This window comes from Triturus cristatus, chromosome 3_1, assembly GCF_964204655.1.
Source record: "Triturus cristatus chromosome 3_1, aTriCri1.1, whole genome shotgun sequence".
NCBI lineage: Eukaryota > Metazoa > Chordata > Amphibia > Caudata > Salamandridae > Triturus > Triturus cristatus.
The window spans coordinates 344,787,633-344,813,589 of NC_140583.1; the positions used below are offsets into that span (position 1 = coordinate 344,787,633).

Below are 25,957 nucleotides of genomic sequence, written 5' to 3' on the forward strand. Positions count from 1 at the left end.
AGCATGCAGTGAGAAAGGAAAGATGCCCCCATGGGCTCCCTTGTCTTTAGGAAGTGTCTACTTGCCACTTTATAGTGCTAGGTAATTTCCATGGACCACGCCCAGTTTTTCTAGCAATGCTGGTCTAGTATTGGAGGAATTTAGAACAGCGAAATAAATGATTATAATACATATGTAGTTCTCCTGAATAAACTTTCAAATTCATTCACTTCACAATTAGTATTGCATTATATTACAGGATTTGTTAAATGACACATGTGCCCTAAATGGTTCAAAAGAGATGTCTTAAAAGGGGTTTTCCAATGGGAAGGCCAACCAGAAAACTATATGCCGACAATGTGCTTCTTACATGACCCTCTACAACTGGGATCGAATCATGAGAATACTAAAACTCTGTCGGAAAGTAGCAGGGCTTGTAGTCAACTGGGACAAGTCAGTAAAGTTGCTTCTGGGAGGGGAAGCCGATGTGATAAACGACCACTCTAGCCTACAGATACAACACACAATTTCAAATACGTGTGGATACATAGCATTCACATACCGTTACTGAGAGATCTTAACATAACTCCCTTAACAGGTAAAACTATCCAAGAGTCACAGATGGGCGACCCTTACCCATTCGATACAAGGCAGGATCGCACTACTGAAAATTATCACTCTCCCCAGGCACTTGTAAACGTACAACCCTTTCCAAAATATCATTCCAAAGCAATTCTTCAATAAGAAAAAATCCATGCAACAGGGATTTTTATGTGAGTAAAAACACCCTAGAGGCTCATTTGCCAAATTTGTACACACAGTATATGAAGGATGCTTGGGAATGGTGGACATTCATATATATTATTTAGCAGCTCACCTTACCACCATTAATCACTGGTTATTTTGAGACAGGGATGACCTAGAACAAAAAGTGAAGACTGACTAATTTCACAACACAGGTCCCCTTAACCATCTATACAAGGTCAACGCTCTTGATCTGGGAAAAAAAATATGTTTCGCTGTGATTCAATTGTCCCTTTCATAGGCTGAAGTTATTATGAATATTTTTTTAAGGATGTAGTGGGAACAGAATGAAAAAAGTCTGCATGTCTTTTATAAAAATAGGTTTTAATCTATGTTGAAAGAGGATATTCGCTGTTTGTATTATAACTTTCTAAAACGGGCATTTTCTGAATTGTTACTTTAAATCCAACTTTACCATTAAAGAGGGTTTTAAATCACTATTCTTTAGCCACCAAACTCAACATTACTATCTGCTCCCAATTGAAAGTTTCCGGTTATTAAATATAATAAGGGAACCCAATGCAATCCTATGAGAGAGTTAGGTCTCAGTGAAGTAAAAAACTAATTTAGGAGTTATTCACTGCTAGGACATGTAAAAGTTAAAAATACTTATCCTACGTCTTCCATAAACTGCACCTTGCCCTCTGGGCGGAGTATGGCCTACCCTGGAGGTAACCTAGATGTATTAAAGAGGAAGGTTTGGTCCTCGCAAGAGGTTTATCTTGCCAGGTCGAAATGGCAGTTTAAAACTGCACACACAGGCTGCAATGTTATGTTTTAAGGGCTACTGAGGTGAGTGGCACAATTAGTGCTTCAGGCCCAATTGTAGCATTTAAGTTGCAGGCCTTAGGTACATGCAGTGCCACTTTACTAGGCGCAGACAAGTAAAATGAATGCGCTAATTGGGGGTAAGCCGATTTCACCTTGTTTAAAGGAGAGTGCACACACACGTTTAGCACTGGCTAGCAGTTGTAAAATGTGCAGAGTAATAACCCAAAAGAAAGGGGTTCAGAAAAAAGTAGAGTGAAGGCAAAAAGTTCAGGATTGACTCTGTAGAAATGACTAAGTTCCACACTGATGAATAAATATGTAATGCACAGGTCACTCACTAGAAGCTAAGTTGACAATAGGACGCCTGAGTAAGAGTGTCATATCCCATATCTGTTGCATGTAATTGGTCAACACCCCAGACACGAAGGTTCCTTTGCATACATGCTTGGAGAATGACTTGGGCCCAATGGAAGAGAGTGAACTGAGAGTTGCTAGGACAGCCACCCGTACCTTGGAGTGATCACAGCCCACCTTTGCCTCATCCAATTCAGTTACCTTCAGTTACCTTATAGAATATAATATACCCTGAGGCGGTTGTAGAGGAATGGTACCAGTATCTTCCCAAATTGTATCTGATGTCAGTATACGAGGGGTACCACGATGCAGGTTATATGGAACTGCCTCGTTATTTAGTCCTACTGGAAGCAAATTCAACAATCCCTGGCTGCAACAGTGGGAACACTAGTAGAAATCATACACACACTGAGATTATTGAGTATCATGGAGGAGTTGGGAGGCACTGGAAGCAACCACACATTCACAGGCATGGAATATGCAATCACCAAAAGAGATATAGAAAAGAGGCAGATCTCTAGAGACCCGTCCACACACACACACGACAAGAATGGAAGAAGGGCACAATTCATTGTTCACAATTAGAGAGGGTGCTATACAAGACAAGAGGCCCCACAAAAATGGTAAGATTAGGTGGGCATGACTGGATAGACCATAGTAGTATTAATTAGTGGACATTTCTATTCCCCCAACCTTAATGTTCAAATGCCCCTTGTCAGTTGAAACCTTATGCATTTCCCTGTTTCAATGTTGTCTGACTATGGTCATTCGCAATACACACTTGTTCTACACCCCTGGCTAACCCACCAAGAGATCTGGACATGAAGGATAGATGATACAGAATTGGGAAACGACCTTAACAACGCGGACTGAACAACAAGTGCCATTTCCCCCGCAAGATGAACCATGCTTGCCGTAACCACGGATATGCCTTAACCATGCAGCTGCTGGAATGGGCGGGAAGGAAGAGGAAGAATTGTGAGAGGACAGGGTCGGGTAAGTGGGACTGGGTTTTGGGGCAGATTCAGGGTAGAGGCAGGTTTTATGGCTCGGGTTGTTTATAGGGCAGGAGGCCGGGTTTTAGGGTTCAGGGCAGGTAGGGTCGGAGCAGTCTTTAGGTCTAAGGGCGCCGGGGGCTGGGTTCGGGGTTGTTTTTACAGCATGGGGTCAGTTTTTAGGGCTGGGGTAGGGGGAAGGGATAGTTTTCAGGGCTGGGGCAGCTTTAGGCCTCAGGGCAGGGGGGCTGTCAGAGTAGTTTACAGGGGTAGGGTTCAGTTTTTTCAGTGGGGGGCTGGAGTTGGGGTCGTTTTTAGGGTGTGGAGACAGTTTTTAGGGCTCGGGCGGGGAAAAGGGACAGTTTTGAGGGCTAGGGCAGATTTAAGCCTCAGGGTGGAGCAGTTTACAATTGTAAGGGACAGTTTTTTATGACTCAGGGAAAGGAGACGGGGTCAGGTCGTTTTTAGGGCACGGGTATCAAGTTTTAGGCCTAGGGTGGGGTAAACGACTGTTTTCAGGGCTAGGGGCAGGGGTGTGATCTTTACCACAGGTCTCTTTACCAATCAGGTCTTTACCACGAAATTGCGTGGTAAAAGCAGGTTTGGTAAAGGCATGCATGGTAAAGACACAGTCGTGGTTCAGACCGCATGGTTCAGGCATGCGTTGTACCATCATATAACCTATAGAATCATCTCTAATCCTAGCAAGCAGTCACAACTCACGCTCATGGGACATCACAGGGTTGCCACACAATACAAGCAAAATCACTCAGAGTTTGTTATATATCTACATGCACTGTCAATACTGCTGTAATGTCTGCATTGCAGTTTGAAAATTAATAGCAATTTTGTGAAAAATAATACAAATACAAACTTTTATGTACCTGATTTCCATGAAGATCCAATACATCAAGTTTTTCTAGCTTCTCAAGATTTGTGATTTTCTTAATTCTAAACATAAATATATTTTGAAATTACTTTATATTTCAAAGTCATGTGAAGAAGTTAACATACATCACTAGAATTCGCCATTAGAAGTCAGTTGGCTTTGTAGTCTTTAAGTTAGGGGCCAAACGTTGGAATGACGAGTCATGTACCTAGGCAAATTACTTTATACTAGAGGATGCAAACTCCACATAAAATGTCCAACTACACATAACTGCAAACGTTAAAATAATATGAACACTGATTTTATAATTATCTTAAATATACGTCAAACACATATTTGTGTACCTTTAGGAATCTTTCATAAACATAAGCTTTAATGAAGCCTACTTAAAATATTATTTGTACCAGAGGGATCGCATAATGTAATTCATGCATGTTCTATGAACCAAATGAATGTAATATTTTAGAAAGCACTGTCTCTATGTTGACACTACTACTGTAATCTTATTTTCAATATTTGATCCCGAGTTGATACACTTTGAAAGCGCACTGCATTGATACACTGCCTGCAGTGCTGAAAAGCCCACACCAGGGGCACTTTGTGACAAGTAAAAGATTGTTATACCAACTACAGGAAGGTCTTGTTTTTGTTTAAGACACAGGTAGGTATTATGCAGCAACCTTCTTTTCCTGCTGTCAGTAGCAGAAAAAGTGTTCTCAAAACCATTTACAAGACCATTGGCTAAGAATGATGCTGTGATTAAAACAACATCAAGAAACCAGAAAATAGTCTCTGGTTATACCGGAAGGGGACTAGTCGGAGATGGCCTCATCATTTTTCGTCAGTGATTTAGTAACGAAAGAGAGGTTTGGGGGTAAACCCCCAAAAAAGTTCTAACATGAAACCGTCATCCCTTGCTAAAGAATCCAGTGATTCTAGTGAACCACAGACCCTGCTCTGGCTTTCAACTTCTGGTAAAAGCCCAAAAATATTGTTTTCCCCCACATCCAACTGTCTCCTAAATGATCGCCAGTCAGGTGTCTTGGCTCAGCACCCTTTAAATATAAGGGAAGAGCTCCAGGAAGAAGAGCGTTGAAGGACGAATATTCATAGCAAATCGTTGGCCATATAGTCCTACCTCACCATTCTACAATTCGACAGGCTCTCTATCCTTCACTGGACCTACTCCCCCTAACCTCTCTTTCCCTGCTAAATCACTGACGAAAAACGATGAGGCCGTCTTCGACTAGTCCCCTACTGGTGCTACCAGAGACTATTTTCTTGTTTCTTGATGTCGTTTCTAATCACAGCTTAAGTTGCTTAGCTAATAGTATGCGTTTTACAAATAGCTCCCCGGAGATGATTTATTCAGGTTCCTACAAATCACTTACCATTTCGGTCGTCCTACATGGGCTACAATCAAATAATCCAATTTAAAATTCTCTGCATATAAAATAATCGAAAGGCATCCACCGTTTTTCCATTTCATCCTTTTGCTTCCCAACTTTGCTGCCCACCTTTGTACTTTTAGCCTTGTCAAACACCTGGAAATTAGCACAAACGCTGTACACAAATCTAAGAAGACAGTAAAAAAGAAACATTTCCACTACAATAAAGTTCGTGTACAACGGCAATAAATAATGTACATGGTTGAGAAGTTAGTGCAGTTTTTACGGTATGTTTGATGAACACTCTTAAGTACAGAAAAGCTACTCTTTGTCCATCTTGTTAGTCGACATCGCCCTCTGGTGGTTAGTTAGAGTACTTCAGTATCGGAAAAACACCGTGGAGCACGAGGATGAAAAACAAGTCCCATTCAGCACAAAATCAGACCACGCACTGGTAGGGTGACCAACTGGCATGGGTGCAAATTCAGGACGGTGAGTGCAAAATTCAGGACCAAAATTCAGGACAGAAGGTCAAAATGTAAAACAAAACGTCGGGGCAAAAGGTAAGTTTTACAGACACATCAGTGGAAGTCACGCAATAGTATATAAGTTAGTAAAAAGACAACCAACATAAGTACAAGTCGAAATAAGTTAATATTAGGTTGAGACTCTGCAAAGATGACAACACCTCTCCTGTGGGCAGCGACTTTCGGAAACCAGAGGAAGACTGCCTGCTCTTCAACAAAGACCAGATCTCCCGAAGACAGCAGCCCTGTCCAGAAGAAAACAACTATAAGGACTCCGGATTCAGCTGCAACCACAACTCCTGCCCACTCTGCACCCGACGTCCATGGCCTGCGTCCAAGTGGCCCACCTGTCCAGTGAAGTCTTCCCAGTGATCTTGACCTCAAGTCCAGCATTGGCTGACCCCTTCTGGACTTCACGAGGACGCCTGCAGCCTAAATCCAGAGACTCGCCTGACCGCAAAACTCTCCAGTAAGAAGACTCCAACATCCAAAGGCACCCCTGAACCCGAAGCCCCTGTGCCTTAGTGAGCTAAATCAATGGTGCCCCAATGACCACCTCCATTTCTACTTACCTCTGCTGTCGTTGGTCTTCCTCCTACCACATCCAGTGCAACGCCTGCAGCCTGTTTGTTGAAAACATAAACCTAATTGAAAAGCATTGTGAGCCAGACGCTGACTTTGCACTCTGCACCCGGCGCCTTTGAGCCGCTGGTGGTGTATGTTTAATGCTGCTTTGTGGCCCCCCTGGTGCTTGACAACCCCCAAAGCTTGGCCCCTGCAGCCGATCTACATACCTGCAAGTAGTGTGGCTTTGAGCACCCCCAGTCTCCATTGAAACGCACTGGGCCGAACTCAGAGGTTGGCCTCTGCACCCGGCCGCCCCTGTGCCGCTGGTGATACAGTGTTGGTACTCACCTGACCCCTGCTCCTTGCTGATCTTCGGACCTGAAGACTGGAATTGTAAGTTGCGTACATGATTGTTTTTAACCCATAGCATAACATTGAACTGTTCAGAAATTGCACTGTGCCGTCTTTTGAAAGTGAAAAGTATTTTTAATTTAAAAACGTACTTACCCTCCTGTTCGCGCTAGCGCTGAAGACTTTGGCATCATGAATTCGTAGGGATCCAGTGATACGAGGACTGCGATGGGCAGAAACCTGGGAGGATCGCATTTCAATGTATGCAGATGACATTCTCCTCTTTTTAGCCTCCCCAAAAGCATTGCTCTTAAGTGTGTTAGATATATTCGCAGCCTTCGGCAGGCACTTGGGCTATTCGATCAACTGGAGTAAATATATATTATATGTCCTCAATGGCCCCCGCCTATCCTCCCAAGGGGATGCCCAGTTAAGGTCACTACAGTGGGCTTCAAATACTTGGGTATTTTCGTCACTGCAGATCCCACACGCCGATTGGAACATAACCTCCTCCCACCCCTGCAAAGGTTGAAGCAGGACATGGTAAGTTGGAGAGCGCTCCCGCTTTCGTTGCTGGGCAGGGCGCCCCTTTTTCAAATGATGTCCCTGCCCCGCTTTTTATAAGTGTTGCAAAACTCTCCTAATCTAGTTCCCGCAAGCTATTTTAGGGAAATTGAAAGCTTGCAAAGAAACCTATTGTGGAATGGAAAACCCTGCATAGCTCTCGCCAAACTCAACCTTAGCTGGTATGATGGGGGAATTGGCCTCCCCGACCTTAGAAAATATTACTGGTCGGCGCACTTGGCCGCCCTCAACCATGGTACTTACCGCAGAGTAGATAACCCGGGCTAGGAGAGGGATTGGTGGTTGCTACCAGGATGAAATTACAACAGAGTGTTGTATTCAAAATGCGGGCAACCTCATCTGACAGGGCCGACCAAGCACTCGATGCAAGTCTGGCACGCCGCCAATAGAAGCTTGGGATGGAGCGCAAGTTAATGCTGGCAACCCCCCTATGGCACTCAAAACTACTTGGGAACCTGTGGAAGTCGAAGGGTTTCGATGAATGGGACCTCATAGGTATCTCTAAGATAGGGGACCTTTGGGTGAAAGGGGAAGTTAAATCGTTTGCCTCCCTACAGCAAGAATATGACTTGGCCACCCCAGAACATTTCAGGTACATGGAGGTTCACCATGCACTACGGACACAACTACAGAAGGGGGTCACTCCTCCGGAATCCTCCCCTCTCGAGGATAGGTTGTTGGACGGCTATCTGCCGTCAAAGGCCAAATCATTGATCTATAAAAACCTCATCAATCACTCCAGTGACCCACTCCGATGCACAAGAGAAAATTGGGAAAGAGACGGTATAGTCTTGAGATGATAAGGACTCGGTAGTGGCGACAGCATCCCCACGGGAGGAGGCTATATCAGCTAGGCTGCGGCATGTCCAGCTAAACATACTACACAGATTATACATAACAGGGCCATGTCTAGTGAAAATGGGGAAAGCGGATGATGGAAACTGTAGGAGGCACTGTGGAAATGTGGGCACCTTCATGCATATATTGTGGGAGTGTGAACATATCCAAAGGTACTGGCGCAAAATATACAAAATCATCAGCGAAGTACTCTCACTTACTATCTGCCCAGAAGCCAAGAGATGTCTCCTGAATGTGTGGGAGCACACAGATCTGAATAGCAAGCGCACCATATGGGTAACACTGGGTTTATGGTAGCAAAGAGAAATATCGCACAGCTATGGGGGGCTGTTCACACACCAACGAAAGAGGCCTGGAAAAGAGACATGGATTGGTGCATGTTCAAGGAAAAGATGGTATACGTAGCATGGGGTTGCCTCCAAAAATGGTCCCATATCTGGAATGAATGGAATGTATATCGAGATAATATCTGTAGCCCCCGAACGTTCCCACTCATGATGACCCACCATCGCCGTAAATGATGTAGCAACTAATAAGCAAGAACTCATGTACCGATTTGAATGTAAAAGTAATGTACCAAGTATTTATCTGCACTATGATGTACCTTGTGATGTTGATTCTTGATTGTTCAATAAAAAGAATCATTAAAAAAAAACTTACTTACTTTATTGCGAAATACTCGGTCTTAAAATAAAGTACAAACAAAGCTTACGTTTCTAAAATTGGTGTGGATCCCCTTTTTGAGTCGGTCAATGTTGTGCAATAAATGTATTACACTCCTCTGTGTTAGGCTGCTTGCCCACACTACCACTAATAGAGCACCTTTGGGTTTACATTGAGCCCCGTACACTTTTGGGGAACACTGGACCCTGCACATGGTATAGCCACCATATACATAGACCACTTCCTACAGGAGGCACACATAAAATGTGGGAAAGAGCAAGGAGACTATAGTGAAAATAGTGAAAACAAGAGAAAGGCAAGGCGGTGGCACACAAAAAAACAGGGGGAAAAGTAAGATAAAGCAGTGGAAACAAGAGAAAAGCACTTTGAATCAACTTACCCTTCAAGAAGGTGATTGCAGGGAGTGCTTCTGCCTTACCTAAAGTAACCCAAGGGTGGGTCGCCTAAAGCTGTTCTCTTTGGCCCTGAAGCACCCTTGCAATAATCTGTTAGTTTAAAAAAAGAATGACAGAATGTGACCAGAAAGGCATGGAGACACCTGGCAGCTATAAAAGAGAGTGAAACCCGGTGTTCCCTGTTGTGATCCCTCGTGCTATTTCTCCAACGTCCTCACCAATCGGTGTTTCTTGGAAGCACTTTATCGTAAGATTGTGTTCAGGTCTCTAGAATGTGACAGATAACTAACTTAAGGAAGCTCCTCTATCACACACTGCTGCCAATCCTGATTGGCGTCTGTCAGATAGGCGTTACATGGGCGGGGAATGGGCGTTCATGTGCTTCCACCCATGTATTTTGATGTAAACATATATTTACAGACTTGTACAGATGGGTTTACGGCAACATTGTGTGCCTATCTGAAGCTGGGGTAACGAGGAGAAATATCTTTATTTCTCCTTGTTACTACCTCTTTGCACACATGCAAATAGGAACTGGTCTCAAAGGATAGTTTTCTCTTCCTGCTCAAACAACTTACCTGATCACAATGTTTTGGCACTAGGCAGCCACAGGTGCAACAGAACTAGGACAGAGCAGAACTGTCCCATATCTTTGGAAATATGGTATTTTCTGCTGTTTACGCTTCACGGAGTGCAGCAGCTTCATTTGCTGTGCTGTGTTACATGAAATGTTAGTAAATATGCTCCTCACTGATTTGGCGCAGAGGTCCAGACATAAATCTTGTCCTGAACCTTGTAAACCGTTCTGCTGCCTTTTGACTAGGGTCACGCTTTAGAAATAAAATATACACACAGACAGAAATTCACTATTTGCTAAGAAAAGGCTATTTTTCAAATAATGAGGGAGAAATCCATCCAAGATTGCAGCACAAGGCATTTGCCTGGCAGTTTAGAGTGTGGCACTAGAAGATTTGGGGATTAGTGCACACTTGTCCTGTTATGTCAGACATTTATAATTGTGCTCTTTGTTCTCCATTAACTAGAAATGTTGAAATTAAAACTGTACAGAAACAGGGATTACAATCAAATTAAATGCCTCCGTTTATAGCCTTCCTGCCAATCAATCTCACATCAGCTCCTGAAGTGCTTTTGTGATAGGGCCTGGGGCACTGCATAGGCTACAGGAATAATAATTATGCCCCTGGCAGGGCCAACATTGCTGCTGGTAGCTCCCGGTGTGACAAACTTTGTTGGTCTCCCCCTGACCCCTCCCCAAGACCTCCTTCTCCCAAGATTCCCTCAGTGGCACCAATCAAGAGTACCCCTCATTTCTCCATACACCCTCTCCCATGTGTATTTAATTTATTTTATAGTACTACTCATCACAATATAGAGTGTCAAGAGCGCTTCACATCACACACATATTATTCAGAGATAATGATTTGTATATGTGTGTAAGTCAATGTTACTTAAGACAATGAGGGCTGCAATGTGTAGGAGTTACATGCCATTCATACTGGTAGATATTATATGCAAGCCACTGGAATTATGCGGCAGGGTTGACTAAATTATACAGCAAGTAAAGGCAAATTATGCGGCATAATGCAGCACATATTTTGTAGTATTACTTCATTTTTTTATATTTTAATACATGGTAATACAATATTAGCAAACATTTCCCCTCATCAGTACCAGCTTAACAACTAAATACATAAATAAGCAATGGAAAGATGACCAGTTAACCTTTGCGCAGGGCCTTCCACTGCACTGAACATATATCTGCACTTTTTTTTAGAAACTTTTGATCCATTTGAGCTGCAAACAATATTTTTTCTGCTAAAATCTGCACATTATGCAACAGATAATGGGTTGTGTGGCAAATGTGGTAAATCAATATTTTGGGGAAAAAACTGCAGCCGCAGAAGTGCTCAGTTCCAGTTGCCCTGATTATATGTTAAGAGCGGTTGGCCTGGATAAAGACGAAATCTGGGCTCAAAACCGAACATTGTGGTTGGGGGTTGTCCTTACTAATACATCTTTATTATTTTCCAAAGGAACCCATTGAATCATCTACATAAAAACTATTCTTTGAGCAGCGTGTTACACTTTGTGATTTGCAAGAGGCACATTGTCCCTCTGCTCTACTTTATGAAGAGTAAAAACGGGGATTAGTCAAAGTTCAGATATCTCTCAAGGAGATCCATTAATCACCAGAGTTCAAGTTACATTTTTATGATGGTCTTTTACTTGCAGGCAGGCAAAGAACTCAGAAGTCTTTGCCATTAGCCCTAATTTCAAAGTAAAGCGCGCAGCCTGAACCCCAAAGCATGGCTTCTGTTTCCGTGGCACATAAGTTGAAATTAGTTTGTTATTCATTCATTCGTCTGAACAGTTTTATTAATTAAAAATCTAAATAACAAGTCTGCGTGTCTCTGAAAGGTTATGCAATCCTGCTGTGCCCTAGGCCAATACCGGCACAGACGCACCACATGCTGCAACTGCAGCATGGCGCATTGTCATTCAGTATGAGAGAATCGCTACAGACAGAATGACAATGGGGCTAATTGACAGTATGCGAGGTGCGGGAGGAGCTGTTGAAGCCCCTTCTGCACAAAAGGCATCCGTAAAAAGAATGATAACAAACAACGGACTAGACAAATAAATAACGGACAGTCCGAGAAATTTACGGATGGTTGGTCACCATACGCACTGGCAATATCAATACTTAGGGCTTTATTGTGTTGCACCCTGCACTCACAAAGGCACATCGCTCACCCTGCATTCACACGGGCACACCTCTCGGACCTTGCACTCACAGGGGCACACCTCTCGGACCTTGCAATCACAAGAGGACAAAGCTCCCCCTTCAATCACACTGACACACCTCACGGACCCTGCATTCACAGGGGCACACCTCTCGGACCTTGCAATCACAAGAGGGCAAAGCTCCCCCTGTATTCATACGGACACACCTCGCGGACCTTGCACTCACAGGGGCACACCTCTCGGCCCTTGCAATCACAAGAGGACAAAGCTCACCCTGCATTCACAGGGGCACACCTCTCGGACCGTGCACTCACAAGAGGACAAAGCTCACCCTGCACTCACAGGGGCACACCTCTCGGACCTTGCAATCACAAGTGGACAAAGCTCCCCCTGCAATCACAAGAGGACAAAGCTCACCCTGCACTCACAGGGGCACACCTCTCGGACCTTGCACTCTCAAGAGGACAAAGCTCACCTTGCACTCACAAGAGGACAAAGCTCACCCTGCACTCACAGGGGCACACCTCTCGGACCTTGCACTCTCAAGAGGACAAAGCTCACCTTGCACTCACAAGAGGACAAAGCTCACCCTGCACTCACAGGGGCACACCTCTCGGACCTTGCACTCACAGGGGCACACCTCACAGACCTTGCACTCACAGGGGCACACCTCTCAGACCTTGTACTCACAAGAGGACAAAGCTCACTCTGCACTCACAGGGGCACACCTCACGGACCATGCACTCACAAGAGGAAAAAGCTCACCTTGCACTCACAAGAGGACAAAGCTCACCCTGCACTCACAGGGGCACACCTCTCGGACCTTGCACTCTCAAGAGGACAAAGCTCACCTTGCACTCACAAGAGGACAAAGCTCACCCTGCACTCACAGGAGCACACCTCTCGGACCTTGCACTCACAAGAGGACAAAGCTCACTCTGCACTCACAGGGGCACACCTCTCGGACCTTGCAATCACAAGAGGACAAAGCTCCCCCTTCAATCACACGGACACACTTCACGGACCCTGCATTCACAGGGGCACACCTCTCGGACCTTGCAATCACAAGAGGGCAAAGCTCCCCCTGTATTCATACGGACACACCTCACCGACCTTGCACTCACAGGGGCACACCTCTCGGCCCTTGCAATCACAAGAGGACAAAGCTCACCCTGCATTCACAGGGGCACACCTCTCGGACCTTGCACTCACAAGAGGACAAAGCTCACCCTGCACTCACAGGGGCACACCTCTCGGACCTTGCAATCACAAGTGGACAAAGCTCCCCCTGCAATCACAGGGGCACACCTCACAGACCTTGCACTCACAGGGGCACACCTCTCAGACCTTGTACTCACAAGAGGACAAAGCTCACTCTGCACTCACAGGGGCACACCTCACGGACCATGCACTCACAAGAGGAAAAAGCTCACCTTGCACTCACAAGAGGACAAAGCTCACCCTGCACTCACAGGGGCACACCTCTCGGACCTTGCACTCTCAAGAGGACAAAGCTCACCTTGCACTCACAAGAGGACAAAGCTCACCCTGCACTCACAGGAGCACACCTCTCGGACCTTGCACTCACAAGAGGACAAAGCTCACCCTGCACTCACAGGGGCACACCTCTCGGACCTTGCACTCACAAGAGGACAAAGCTCCCCCTGCAATCACAGGGGTACACCTCTCGGACCTTGCACTCACAGGGGCACACCTCTCGGACCTTGCACGCATAAGAGGACAATGCTCCCCCTGCAATCACAGGGGCGCACCTCACGGACCTTGCACTCACAGGGGCACACCTTTCGGACCTTGCACTCACAAGAGGACAAAGCTCACCCTGCATTCACAGGGGCACACCTCTCGGACCTTGCAATCACAAGAGGGCAAATCTCCCCCTGCAATCACACGGACACACCTCACAGACCTTTAACTCACAGGGGCACACCTCACGGACCTTGCACTCACAGGGGCACACCTCTCGGACCTTGCACTCACAAGAGGACAAAACTCACCTTGCAATCACAAGAGGACAAAGCTCCCCCTGCAATCACAGGGACACATCTCACGGACCTTGCGCTCACAGGGGCACACCTCACGGACCTTGCACTCACAGGGGCACACCTCTCGGACCTTGCAATCACAAAAGGACAAAGCTCCCCCTGCAATCACAGGGACACACCTCACGGACCTTGCAATCACAGGGACACACCTCACGGACCTTGCACTCACAAGAGGACAAAGCTCACCCTGTATTCACAGGGGCACACCTCACGGACCTTGCACTCACAAGAGGACAAAGCTCACCCTGCACTCACAGGGGCACACCTCTCGGACCTTGCAATCACAAGAGGACAAAGCTCACTCTGCACTCACAGGGGCACACCTCACAGACCATGCACTCAAGAGGATAAAGCTCACCTTGCACTCACAAGAGGACAAAGCTCACCCTGCACTCACAGGGGCACACCTCTCGGACCTTGCACTCACAAGAGGACAAAGCTCACCTTGCACTCACAAGAGGACAAAGCTCCCCCTGCAATCACAGGGGCACACCTCACGGACCTTGCACTCACACGGGCACACCTCTCGGACCTTGCACTCACAAGAGGACAAAGCTCACCCTGCATTCACAGTGGCACACCTCTCGGACCTTGCAATCACAAGAGGACAAAGCTCCCCCTGCAATCACAGGGGCACACCTTACAGGCCTTGCAATCACAGGGGCACACCTCTCAGACCTTGCACTCACAAGAAGACAAAGCTCACTGCACTCACAGAGGCACACCTCACGGACCATGCACTCAAGAGGATAAAGCTCACCTTGTACTCACAAGAGGACAAAGCTCACCCTGCACTCACAGGGGCACACCTCTCGGACCTTGCAATCACAATAGGACAAAGCTCACCTTGCACTCACAAGAGGACAAAGCTCACACTGCACTCACAGGGGCACACCTCTCGGACCTTGCACTCACGAGAGGATAAAGCTCACCCTGCACTCACAGGGGCACACCTCTCGGACCTTGCACTCACAAGAGGACAAAGCTCCCCCTGCAATCACAGGGGCACACCTCACGGACCTTGCACTCACAGGGGCACACCTCTCTGACCTTGCACGCACAAGAGGACAAAGCTCCCCCTGCAATCACAGGGGCACACCTCACGGACCTTGCACTCACAGGGGCACACCTCTCGAACCTTGCACTCACAAGAGGTAAAAACTCACCCTGCATTCACAGGGGCACACCTCTCGGACCTTGCAATCACAAGAGGACAAAGCTCCCACTGCAATCACAGGGACACACCTCACGGACCTTGCACTCACAGGGGCACACCTCTCGGACCTTGCACTCACAAGAGGACAAAGCTGCCCCTGCAATCACAGGGGCACACCTCACGGACCTTGCCCTCACAGGGGCACACCTCTCAGACCTTGCACTCACAAGAGGACAAAGCTCACTCTGCACTCACAGGGGAACACGTCACGGACCTTGCACTCACAAGAGGACAAAGCTCACCTTGCACTCACAAGTGGACAAAGCTCACCCTGCACTCACAGGGTCACACCTCTCGGACCTTGCACTCACAAGAGGACAAAGCTCACCTTGCACTCACAGGGGCACACCTCTCTGACCTTGCACTCACGAGAGGACAAAGCTCACCCTGCACTCACAGGGGCACACCTCTCGGAGCTTGCACTCACAAGAGGACAAAGCTCCCCCTGCAATCACAGGGGCACACCTCACGGACCTTGCACTCACAGGGGCACAACGCTCGGACCTTGCACGCACAAGAGGACAAAGCTCCCCCTGCAATCACAGGGGCACACCTCACGGACCTTGCACTCACAGGGGCACACCTCTCGGACCTTGCACTCACAAGAGGACAAAGCTCACCCTGCATTCACAGGGGCACACCTCTCGGACCTTGCAATCACAAGAGGACAAAGCTCCCCCTGCAATCACAGGGACTCACCTCACGGACCTTGCACTCACAGGGGCACGCCTCTCGGACCTTGCACTCACAAGAGGACAAAGCTCACCCTGCATTCACAGGGGCACACCTCTCGGACCTTGCAATCACAAGAGGACAAAGCTCACCCTGCATTCGCAGGGGCACACCTCTCAGACCTTGCAATCACAAGAGGGCAAAGCTCCCCCTGCAATCACAGGGACTCACCTCACTAACCTTGCACTCACTGGGGCACATCTCTCGGACCTTGCACTCACAAGAGGACAAAGCTGCCCCTGCAATCACAAGGGCACACCTCACGGACCTTGCACTCACAGGGGCACACCTCTCAGACCTTGCACTCACAAGAGGACAAAGCTCACTCTGCACTCACAGGGGCACACCTCACGGACCTTGCACTCACAAGAGGACAAAGCTCACCTTGCAATCACGAGTGGACAAAGCTCACCCTGCACTCACAGGGGCACACCTCTCGGACCTTGCACTCACAAGAGGACAAAACTCACCTTGCACTCACAAGAGGACAAAGCTCACCCTGCACTCACAGTGGTACACCTCTCAGACCTTGCACTCACAAAAGGACAAAGCTCCCCCTGCAATCACAGGGGCACACCCCACGGACCTTGCACTCACAGGGGCACACCTCTCGGACCTTGCACTCACAAGAGGACAAAGCTCACCCTGCACTCACAGGGGCACACCTCTCAGACCTTGCACTCACAAGAGGACAAAGCTCCCCCTTCAATCACAGGGGCACTCTTCACGGACCTTGCACTCAAAGGGGCACACCTCTCGGACCTTGCACTCACAAGAGGACAAAGCTCACCCTGCACTCACAGGGGCACACCTCTCGGACCTTGCACTCACAAGAGGACAAAGCTCACCCTGCACTCACAGGGGCACACCTCTCGGACCTTGCACTCACAAGAGGACAAAGCTCACCCTACACTCACAGGGGCACACCTCACAGACCTTGCACTCACAAGAGGACAGAGCTCACCCTGAGCTCACAGAGGCACACTTCTGACACTTAACACTAAACAAGCACACCTCTCATGCTGTACTTATATGGGCACATCACTCACCCTGCACGTACAGGACACTCCGCTCTCCATGCACACGAACACACCTTTCCCCTTGCACCCTCAAGAGAAAACATCTCAATCTGAACTGACATGGGCAGACATCATACCCTCCTTTCATACTAGCACACTTATAAATGCCCACTAATTACCTTGAACTCAAGTAAGCACATTACTTAACCTTTGCTCATATAAGCACACCACTCATCCCGCACTCGTGAGCACATCACTCATCTTGCATTCATGAGAACTCACATGCAAACACTCATTATGCAGCACTCACACAATTTCAACACTGTGTTCGCACAGCCATACCACTCACCCTGCACTCACAGGCCATACCGCTCACCCTGCACACACTCACAGGGGCACACATCTCACTCTGCACTTACAAGACACATCTCTCACCGTGCACTCACACAGGCCTGCCTGAGGTGCAGTCTCTATCAAAGCTCTAAGTGGAGCAACTGGGCTTTCTCAAGGTTTGCGATGTCTCGAATGCAGGCTCATTCCCAGCCCAAGGATACCACTCTGGGGCTCACAGGTCACGTCCCCAGGGGGCCAATCTCCAGGTTGCCCCTGCTGCACAGCGCCAGATCTATCTACAGCCTCATGGCAGGGTAAGTGCACTGGAGAGATCCTGTCCAATGAGCACAGGCAGCACACTAACTCTGAAAGACACTCCAAAATCTATTAAAAGAAGCTGGACAGAAGTTACGCCCACAGAGTGTTAAAGGCGAGCATGTAGAGGTTTGAAACGACTGCAGCTGGTCACCGTGAATCTGAACCTGGAGATGCGGTTCCATTGCCTTTTAGAAGGCATTTGAAAATGGATATAAGCATGATTGAAGCACCCACTTATTAGGAGGGTCAGATTTCCCTACTGACCATGGCCATAAAAAGCTAGGCCTTCAACATGGCGGCCATCACTGCTTCTATTGAATCAGTTATGGAATTAACTGACATGCTGACAGTGTTCCTTAACTTTGTACTGATGCACTCTAGTAAATGTACACAATCAAGACATAATAACTCCTTGGTTGATTACACTGTTGCTGCTGGGCCAATTTTTCACAGCACAGTTGAGGGTTTTTTCCTTGCAAGCTGTTAAGTCTATGCATTTAAAGCCAGTGGCCATGTTAGGTGGGGGAACACCCCTTCTGAGCCAAGAAGAGTGCAATATGTATCAGTAGACACATTCTCCCAATAAATTCTATACTCAAGGTAACATGTGGGCGGAGCCAAAGTCTCTGTCTCAGTAGTACTTTTTAAAGCTCTTTTTCTTTTGACACATGAGTTCAGTGACATCTGCACTGCCAAGTCAGAGGTAAATATACTAGTTTACACAAGCAGCAATTTTAGCTAATTTTGGCTCTACCGTTGCAATATGTGCTTTACCCAAGAGCTTTTTAATGGCAGATTCGTCATTAGTTTTCAACATATACCTTAAAGTGAGGTCAAGTGGAATTAAAGGCAGTAGAGATCTTAAACCATAATGCATGTTTTAATATAGCTTTACCTGTTCTTGCCTAACATTAGTACACGAAGAGCTCTCAGTCCCGAAAGGCCACAAATTTCCTCAATCTGGTTGTCATATAAATCCAAGAAGATAAGACGCTGAAGATTTGAAAGATTCTGGATCCGACTAATGAAATTATGTTGCAAATTTAACAGATGAAGCTGCTCCTCCCCCTCAATAATTGGGCACATAGTCAAGTTTTGTCTAAAAAGACAGAAAATACTATTTTAGGCAAATACAGCAAAAAAACACTGCTCTCCATGCTGAACATTTTCAATGACACAAAAATCATTTCATAGCAATATATTTCATATATACTCACCAATGTGAAACTGCACTATAAATGTTAAAACACACCAAACCATATGGAGAATATTAAACACAGCTAGGCAGCGGACGGAAGAGAACAAGGAATAGTAACACAACAGAGATTTATACTAACATTTCTGCTGTAGGAACATTTTGCTATTCACCTAAAAATATTTACAATACAGCAGGTAAAGGTAGCCAGCTACAAAAAAGTGCTAAGCAAAGATTACACCCAACCTCACATAGGTAAAAATACGTATGCTCACGTAGTGTAAGAGAAAGCTATTTTGGCCTTGCAGTTATTTATTTTTTCTATTGTTTCCAATAGTGTGCAATATGAATATATGAGTCACTGCATTACATGAAATGCGGCCCCTCGAGTCTTAGGATACTGAAGGGGATATTAGGCCCCTTCAATACCAAGAGCCTGTGTCCGTTTGATGCGTGTAGAGATCCGACCCCTTCCCCAATAAAGACTAATTAATCAGTTACTTCCTGTTAATCTTCTTTACCCTGAATATTATGTATTTATTTATAGAGTGCGTGGCTACCCCAACTTGGTTTCCCAGTGCTGGTAGAGATAAACAGAACCAGGACCATAGAACTAGGAGAACCAGGTCTTAAGCATCTCCTTAAACATGCCATAGGAGCTGCATAGGCGACGAGCGAGGGGCATTAAGTTTCACAGCTTAGGGCCTAAAACATGGAGGACAGTCTACCCTGTCATGTCAACATGTCTTTTGGAATAGTGGCTAGATTCAGTTCCAGTGACCTTAGGGACATAAGTGCAGATCACAGAGTCAATACATGCAGGCCCAGTTTGGGACACGACTTTATAAACGTAATATTTAAATTTAATGTGTTTTGTTATACGAAGCCAATGCAGAGGACAAAGATATTAAGAAACTGAAGCTGAGGCACTGCGAGGAATATGGCTAAGCAAATGTGCCACAGCATTCTGAGCTGTTCGCAATGGCTTTATTCTGTCATTCATGGCACCCAGCAGATATAGCACATTGCCACAGTCCAGCCTGGAAATTACTAAGGCCTGCATAATAGTTTTTTGGGACTGGGGAGGTAAGAGCCACTGTATCTTTCTCAAACAACTTAGAAGACCGAAGCAGCAAGCAGTGACCTTGGTGATTTACTGCTCCATGGATAGACTGTCATCCAATCAAAAGCCCAAATCTTTAACTGCCTGATTAGGGGTAGCGCAGTTTCCTAATTCCCCAGATCCGCAATGGGGGCCCCATAGCAGGGGTCAGCTACCCAGAACCAGCACTTCTGTCTTGCTTCTGTTTCAAACAATTAAGGCTCATCCACTCTGCCAAATTGTTGAAACAGTGTCCCAAATTCGAGGTAGTACTGGAACCTAGAGAAGAGAAGGATATGACAGTTTGAGTGTCATCAGCAAAAGAATATATCAATGATACATGATTTACCACTATGTCCGTCAGAGGACGGACATAGATGTTAAACAATGTAGGACTCAGTGAGGAGCCTAGAGGGACTCCATGCAGTAGCTAGGAAACTGAAGAACTGTATGCTTGAGTAATAACCTGAAAAGAGCGTTCTTTCAGGAGGGATTGGAGCCAGGCATGAGTTGTGCCTTGAATAACAACATCTACTAATTGCTTAAGAAGCACCCGATGGTAAACAACGTTAGACAAGGCACAGAAATCTAGGAGAATAAGGGCTACGGTATCACCTTTATCTAGCTCCTGCCTCAGGTGTTCTTGTGATACATTGATAGAAACGATTGGCCAGGTATTGGCAGCTAGTAACAGCTCTTGCGCAGCGTGGTGAGCGCGTTCTGTTTTTAAAAAGCCCGTTTTGTACTTTTGTTTGTTTATTTTATTTTTCCCCTGATTTTAATAGGCAGTACTCCTGGGGCTAACCCCTTACTTGCACTGTAATTGGTAAGAACACCGCCGCTTGTGCGGGCCCGGTTTCGGGGTTGTGGAGGGTTTCTTTTTACTTCCTAGCGGGCGCCATCTTGAGAAGGGCTTTGACGCTCTTCCAGCGCCATCTTGGGTGTACCGGAGGGTCGTTTTGCTCCCCACCTGGAGGGACTATTTAAACCAGTCCTCCGAGCGCAGCGGGATCGCGCAGCGGGTCGGCCTCCGCTTTGCCAGAGTCTTGCCAGAGTCTTGCCAGAGTCTTGCCAGAGTCTTGCCAGAGTCTTGCCAGAGTCTTGCCAGAGTCCTGCCCGTCAGCGTCTCGGCAGCGGCCGGAGCTGGACGGTGGGGTGCCTATTTTTGTATTTGCTTGTAGTACTTCTGTGTTATCTCACAGATATGTTTTGCTATATTTCGGCAGACTTACTTGCCTTACGCCCCCCTAGTGGCCAATGTCATTCTTTCTTTCCTGGCAGCCGGGCCTTAAGAAAAGGTTGTCCAACTTGCGGTTGGCGTCTTCCAACGTCTATCGGAACTGCGCTGGACAATATTCCGGCCCCTTATCAATGTCTTCTTCTTAATACTAGATCCTTGACCTGTCACTCCCTTGATATCTGGAATTTATTACAGAATTCCAATATATCATGCCTATTTCTTACTGAGACCTGGCTGAGTGACTGCTCTGCACCTGATTTAGCCAACGCCATCCCTCCGGAATACAACATCTTTAGGAGGGATAGAATATCAGGTAGAGGGGGAGGTGTAGCTCTTGTGGTAAATAAAAACATTCCCTGCTCAACCTTCCCGGTAGAGAATATTCAGAGATGTGAAGCCTTGGGTTTCACCCTTCAGCTCTCCCCCCTCCAGGCTTGTACCGGGATTCTCCTGTATAGAGCCCCGGGACTTGCAGGGCCGTTCTTTGATGAACTACAAGTAGCTCTCTCAGTCCCTTGTCTCAGATCTGAGCATTGTATTCTTCTTGGGGATCTCAATGTTCACATGGATAATACAGCGGACCTCGATGCAATGAAACTCAGTGACATCACAGTTCCATTAGGATTGTCTCCGTTTCTGCAGAAACCGACGCACAACAAAGGCCATACTCTTGACTAGATTTTTTCAACAAAATATATTACGATAACGTCTATACAACCAGTATTATGGTCTGATCATTTTTTGATCTCCTTTTTTGTGCCTGCCACTGCTCTTACTCGGGTGAGAGAATCAATAGAGACCACGCGAACTTCGCGCCCTTTCCATCTGCTTTCGGTGGATATGTTATCTGAGGCCCTTACCACCTTTCCATGTCCTCTTTTGGGCAATTTGGAAGAGAATCTTAGTCTCTTTCAGAATTGGCTGACAGCCAGATTTCAGACCTTAATCCCCGAAAAAAAGCTTAAATCAGGCGAACGTAGAGCGTCGGCCCCATGGTTCACTCCCCAGCTAAGGGAGCAGCGGCAGAGTTGTAAAAGGGCTGAGAGAGTTTGGAGACGGACCTATGATATGACTGAGAAATTGAAATTTCGAGCAATAACTAAAGCCTACCACCAGTCAATCTGGAATGAAAAAAAGGCCTATTTTGAGCGTCGAATTGATGAGGCTGAAAATGGCTGTAAAGAAATTTTTAAAGTTGTTCTGGATTTCACCTCTCCAGCTATCTGTACACCATCTCATACTCATTCAGAAGTATGGATAAAACAGCTTGCAACTTTCTTCACCAGTAAAATCACAACCATTCAAGCCTCTCTTTTCCACCCTAGCTCTCAGTCGGTCGTGGGTCCCTCATCCCCCCCTTCATTTAGGGAGGGTCTAGGCCCTTCTCTTTTACAATTTCCACATCTATGCCTTGACACTTCTCTCGAGCTTTTGTCAAGCTTGAAATCAGGTTCTCCACTTGATCCGTGCCCGGCTAAACATCTGGGGAAGGTGGCACCCGCTTTAAATGCCTTGCTGAACCCCCTTCTGAATTCTTCGCTGTCAACGGGAGTGGTCCCGCAGGCATGGAAACATGCTCTGATCCTGCCATTGATCAAGAAGCCTACCTTGGACCCCCTCATCCATGCCAACTATAGGCCTATTTCCCTTCTCCCTGCCCTGGCGAAAGAGGCCGAGAAATTTGCACATCGGACGATTTCCAATTTCATCGAAGGAAACGACCTGTTGCATGATATGCAATCTGGGTTCCGTGCAAATTTCAGCACGGAGTCGGCTCTTCTCGAGGTCACGGATGCCATCAGGGAAGTACTCTACTCTGGAGGAAGGGCCATGTTGGTAATGTTAGATCTGTCGGCGGCCTTCGACACCGTCCCTCATGATCGCCTCCTTGTAAGACTCTGGGAGAGCGGCATTCGGGGAACGGTGTGGAATTGGCTTAAATCTTTTCTGGCCGGCCGCCGGCAAACGATCTGGGCGCCCCCTTTCTCCGCTGATATGGCTCCACTAGAGGTAGGGGTACCGCAGGGTTCCATTCTTAGCCCCATGCTATTTAACATCTTTATGGCCCCTCTGGCGGTAGTCGCGGAGTCTTTTGGCGCCCAGATCGTATCTTACGCCGATGACACCCAGCTCCTGTTCACTTGTGATAGGGGCGGGTCATTCGACGGCGTACAGATCAGGGATTGCCTTGGTGAGGTTTTTGAGTGGTTCAGGTGTAATGGATTAAAGTGCAATTCCGATAAGTCGGAGCTGCTCTTTTTTGGTTGCACCTGTGAACCAGACTGGAAAGCTTGGTGGCCACAAGATCTGTTTCCACCTGACAACGTGTCTCTCAAGGCTAAAAATTTGGGAGTGATTGTGGACAGTGAATTGTCCTTTGGGCCACATGTTTCGTGCCTCTCAGGTAAATGCTTTGGCATTTTACGGATGCTGAGGAAGTTTCTTCCTCTAGTGTCTTTCCAGCATAGAAAGATTATTGTTCAGGCCTTGATCGGATCTCGACTGGACTACGCAAACGCCCTTTTCTTGGGTCTACCAAAATATCTTTTGACCCGTTTGCAAGTGGTCCAGAACTCGGCAGCCCGTGCTATTTACGGGCTCCCGAGAAGAGCAGGTGCCACGGCTTTACTGAATTCTTTACACTGGCTACCGATCGCTAAAAGAATTCTTTTTAAGTGCCTGACTTTTGCCTTCAAAGCTTTACAAGGATCTGGCCCTAAGTACATAAGGAAACGTCTCTCCCGATATGTACCCAGCAGGTCTTTGAGATCATCTTGTCTATCCAAAATGACAGTCCCGGTTATCAGGCGTGCAAGGATGGGAGGTCGATCTTTCCGCTACCTAGCCCCGAAGGAGTGGAATGAACTACCACTTTCTCTCAGACAGGCTCCCAGTCTCCTTGCTTTTAGAAAAGAGCTTAAAACATGGCTTTTTACTAAATAAACTTTTTACTAAATAAACTTGATCCTTCTCTTCTGTCTGCTTTTTTAGTTGTTATGTCTTGTTTTGCCTGCAGATATTCTTCATCAAAGCGCCGGGATGCTCCTCGGAGTAGCCGAGCGCTATAGAAGAAATAAATTAACATAACATAACATAACATAACCTAACAGATCGGACTCAGTACTACGTTCCGATCCTGATCCAAACTGGGCGGAGTGCAGGACGTTGTGAGCTTCCGAATGAGCCGACATCTTTCTGCATCTCTCTTGCCTCTTTTTGCACCTCTCTTGCCTCTTTCTGCACTTCTCTTGCCTCTTTCTGCACCTCTGTTGCTTCTTTCTGCACTTCTCTTGCCTCTTTATCTACTTCTCTTGCTTGCCCCTTTCTGCACTTCTCTTGCTTTTTTCTGTCTCTCTTGCTTCTTGCCTCTTTCTGCACCTCTCTTGCTTCTTTCAGCACTTCTCTTGCTTTTTTGGTATATGCGGTCTACTAATTAAAGTGGGCACCTTGTACCAGTCCAAACAAACCCATTATGGTGATAGGTTAAAGACAACCTTTATTGAAAGCTATCCTAGTGGTATCTATGGAGAGCAGCCTTCAGGCTAAGTCTTGAAGGAATGTAAAGAAGATTGTTTTACCAGTCTATAATCTCTTGAATGACCAAATGAAAGGACAACCACTCCAGGTATATATTTAAAATAAATGTATTTAAGATGAAACACACCCCTCTAGTCTCTTTATTAGGCTAGAGTTCGAAGTACTTAAGTTAAAAGTCAGTATTCAACAGTATTAGCACAAATAAACGTTTGGGCCCTAGGGGCGTACCAAACCATATACCAATAAAGTGGTATAAGAACCACGACTGAACTAGACACAAGGCCTAGAGCCTGTAGAAGTGCTTGGACCACAAGGAACCACCCAAGGTAGTAACACAGGGGACCCACGGGTGACGCGTGCAGTGTGAGAACACAGCCGCGAATCGCCGTTAACTTCTATGGGGAAAGTCCCGGTTGGAAATGAAGAGTTTAAGGACACTTGGAGGATATCTCCGAGCGAACCCTTTTGGACTTAGAGGTGTCTAGGGCCAACACCCACGGGAGCAGCGGAGTACTCGAGTTACCTCACCCAGGGAAGCCGGGTGCATAGGTGTCAAATGGTGTCGGGTCGCGTCGCTGTTTTCAATGGAAGCTGCTCAGGAAGTGCTGCTGCCGTGAAGAGGAGAAGTGTCCGAAGCGATCCAAGCTTAGATCTAGGATGGAAGGAACCTGAAAGCAGAGGGGACAGAGTCTGGGTCACTTACCAGTGACCAAGGGCACGATAGTCCAATGCCCACAGGTGTCGGGTGCTTCAGGTGAGTTGACGGGTGTCGTGACTCTTCAGCCACGAGGTCCAGGAGGCGCCGATGACGACCAGGAGCTGGATTCGAGCTGTCCCATGAAGTCTGTCGAGTGCTGCGGTGTCGGCGACCAGATTGGACCCAACAATCCTTGGCAACGGCAAGTCACTTGGAAACAGAGAAAGGACGTTGGTGCAGACCAGCAAGGTCGGGGGCACTCACCCAGCGAGGGTAAGTTGGGGCACGTCTGGAGCAACCAGGGAAGGCCAATCAGAAGAGGAGTTGCCTTTGTGGGGACCTACTAGCCAGCTAGCGATCGCGAAGGAGCCTCGAGCAGTCGCACTGGAAACTGGCCCACGGGTCACTCGTGGAGTGGAGGCCAGAAATCTTCGGTGCAGGAGGTGCTCAAGGCTGGGGCTACTCGGAGCCCAAAGCACAACTTCGAAGACGACCAGGAAGATGATGGATCAGCAAAAGATCACGGTGTCCAGGGGTCACGGTTCCACGTCACCCACGATAGCCACGGGCCTCAGCTTTGCTGTGGACTCAG

At 47.0% G+C, this 25,957-nt stretch overlaps 1 protein-coding gene across 1 annotated transcript in view; it reads right to left on the reverse strand.

Annotated features, from left to right (window-relative positions):
- LRRC49 (leucine rich repeat containing 49) overlaps positions 1-25,957 on the reverse strand; it is an 862,677-nt gene that overhangs the window by 505,210 nt on the left and 331,510 nt on the right. The window contains exons 6-7 of the mRNA XM_085644059.1: positions 18,490-18,693; positions 3,788-3,854 (exon numbers count right to left, since the gene is read on the reverse strand). Coding sequence (XP_085500185.1) covers positions 3,788-3,854; positions 18,490-18,693 — 271 coding nt within the window. The remainder of the gene's footprint in view (positions 1-3,787; positions 3,855-18,489; positions 18,694-25,957) is intronic.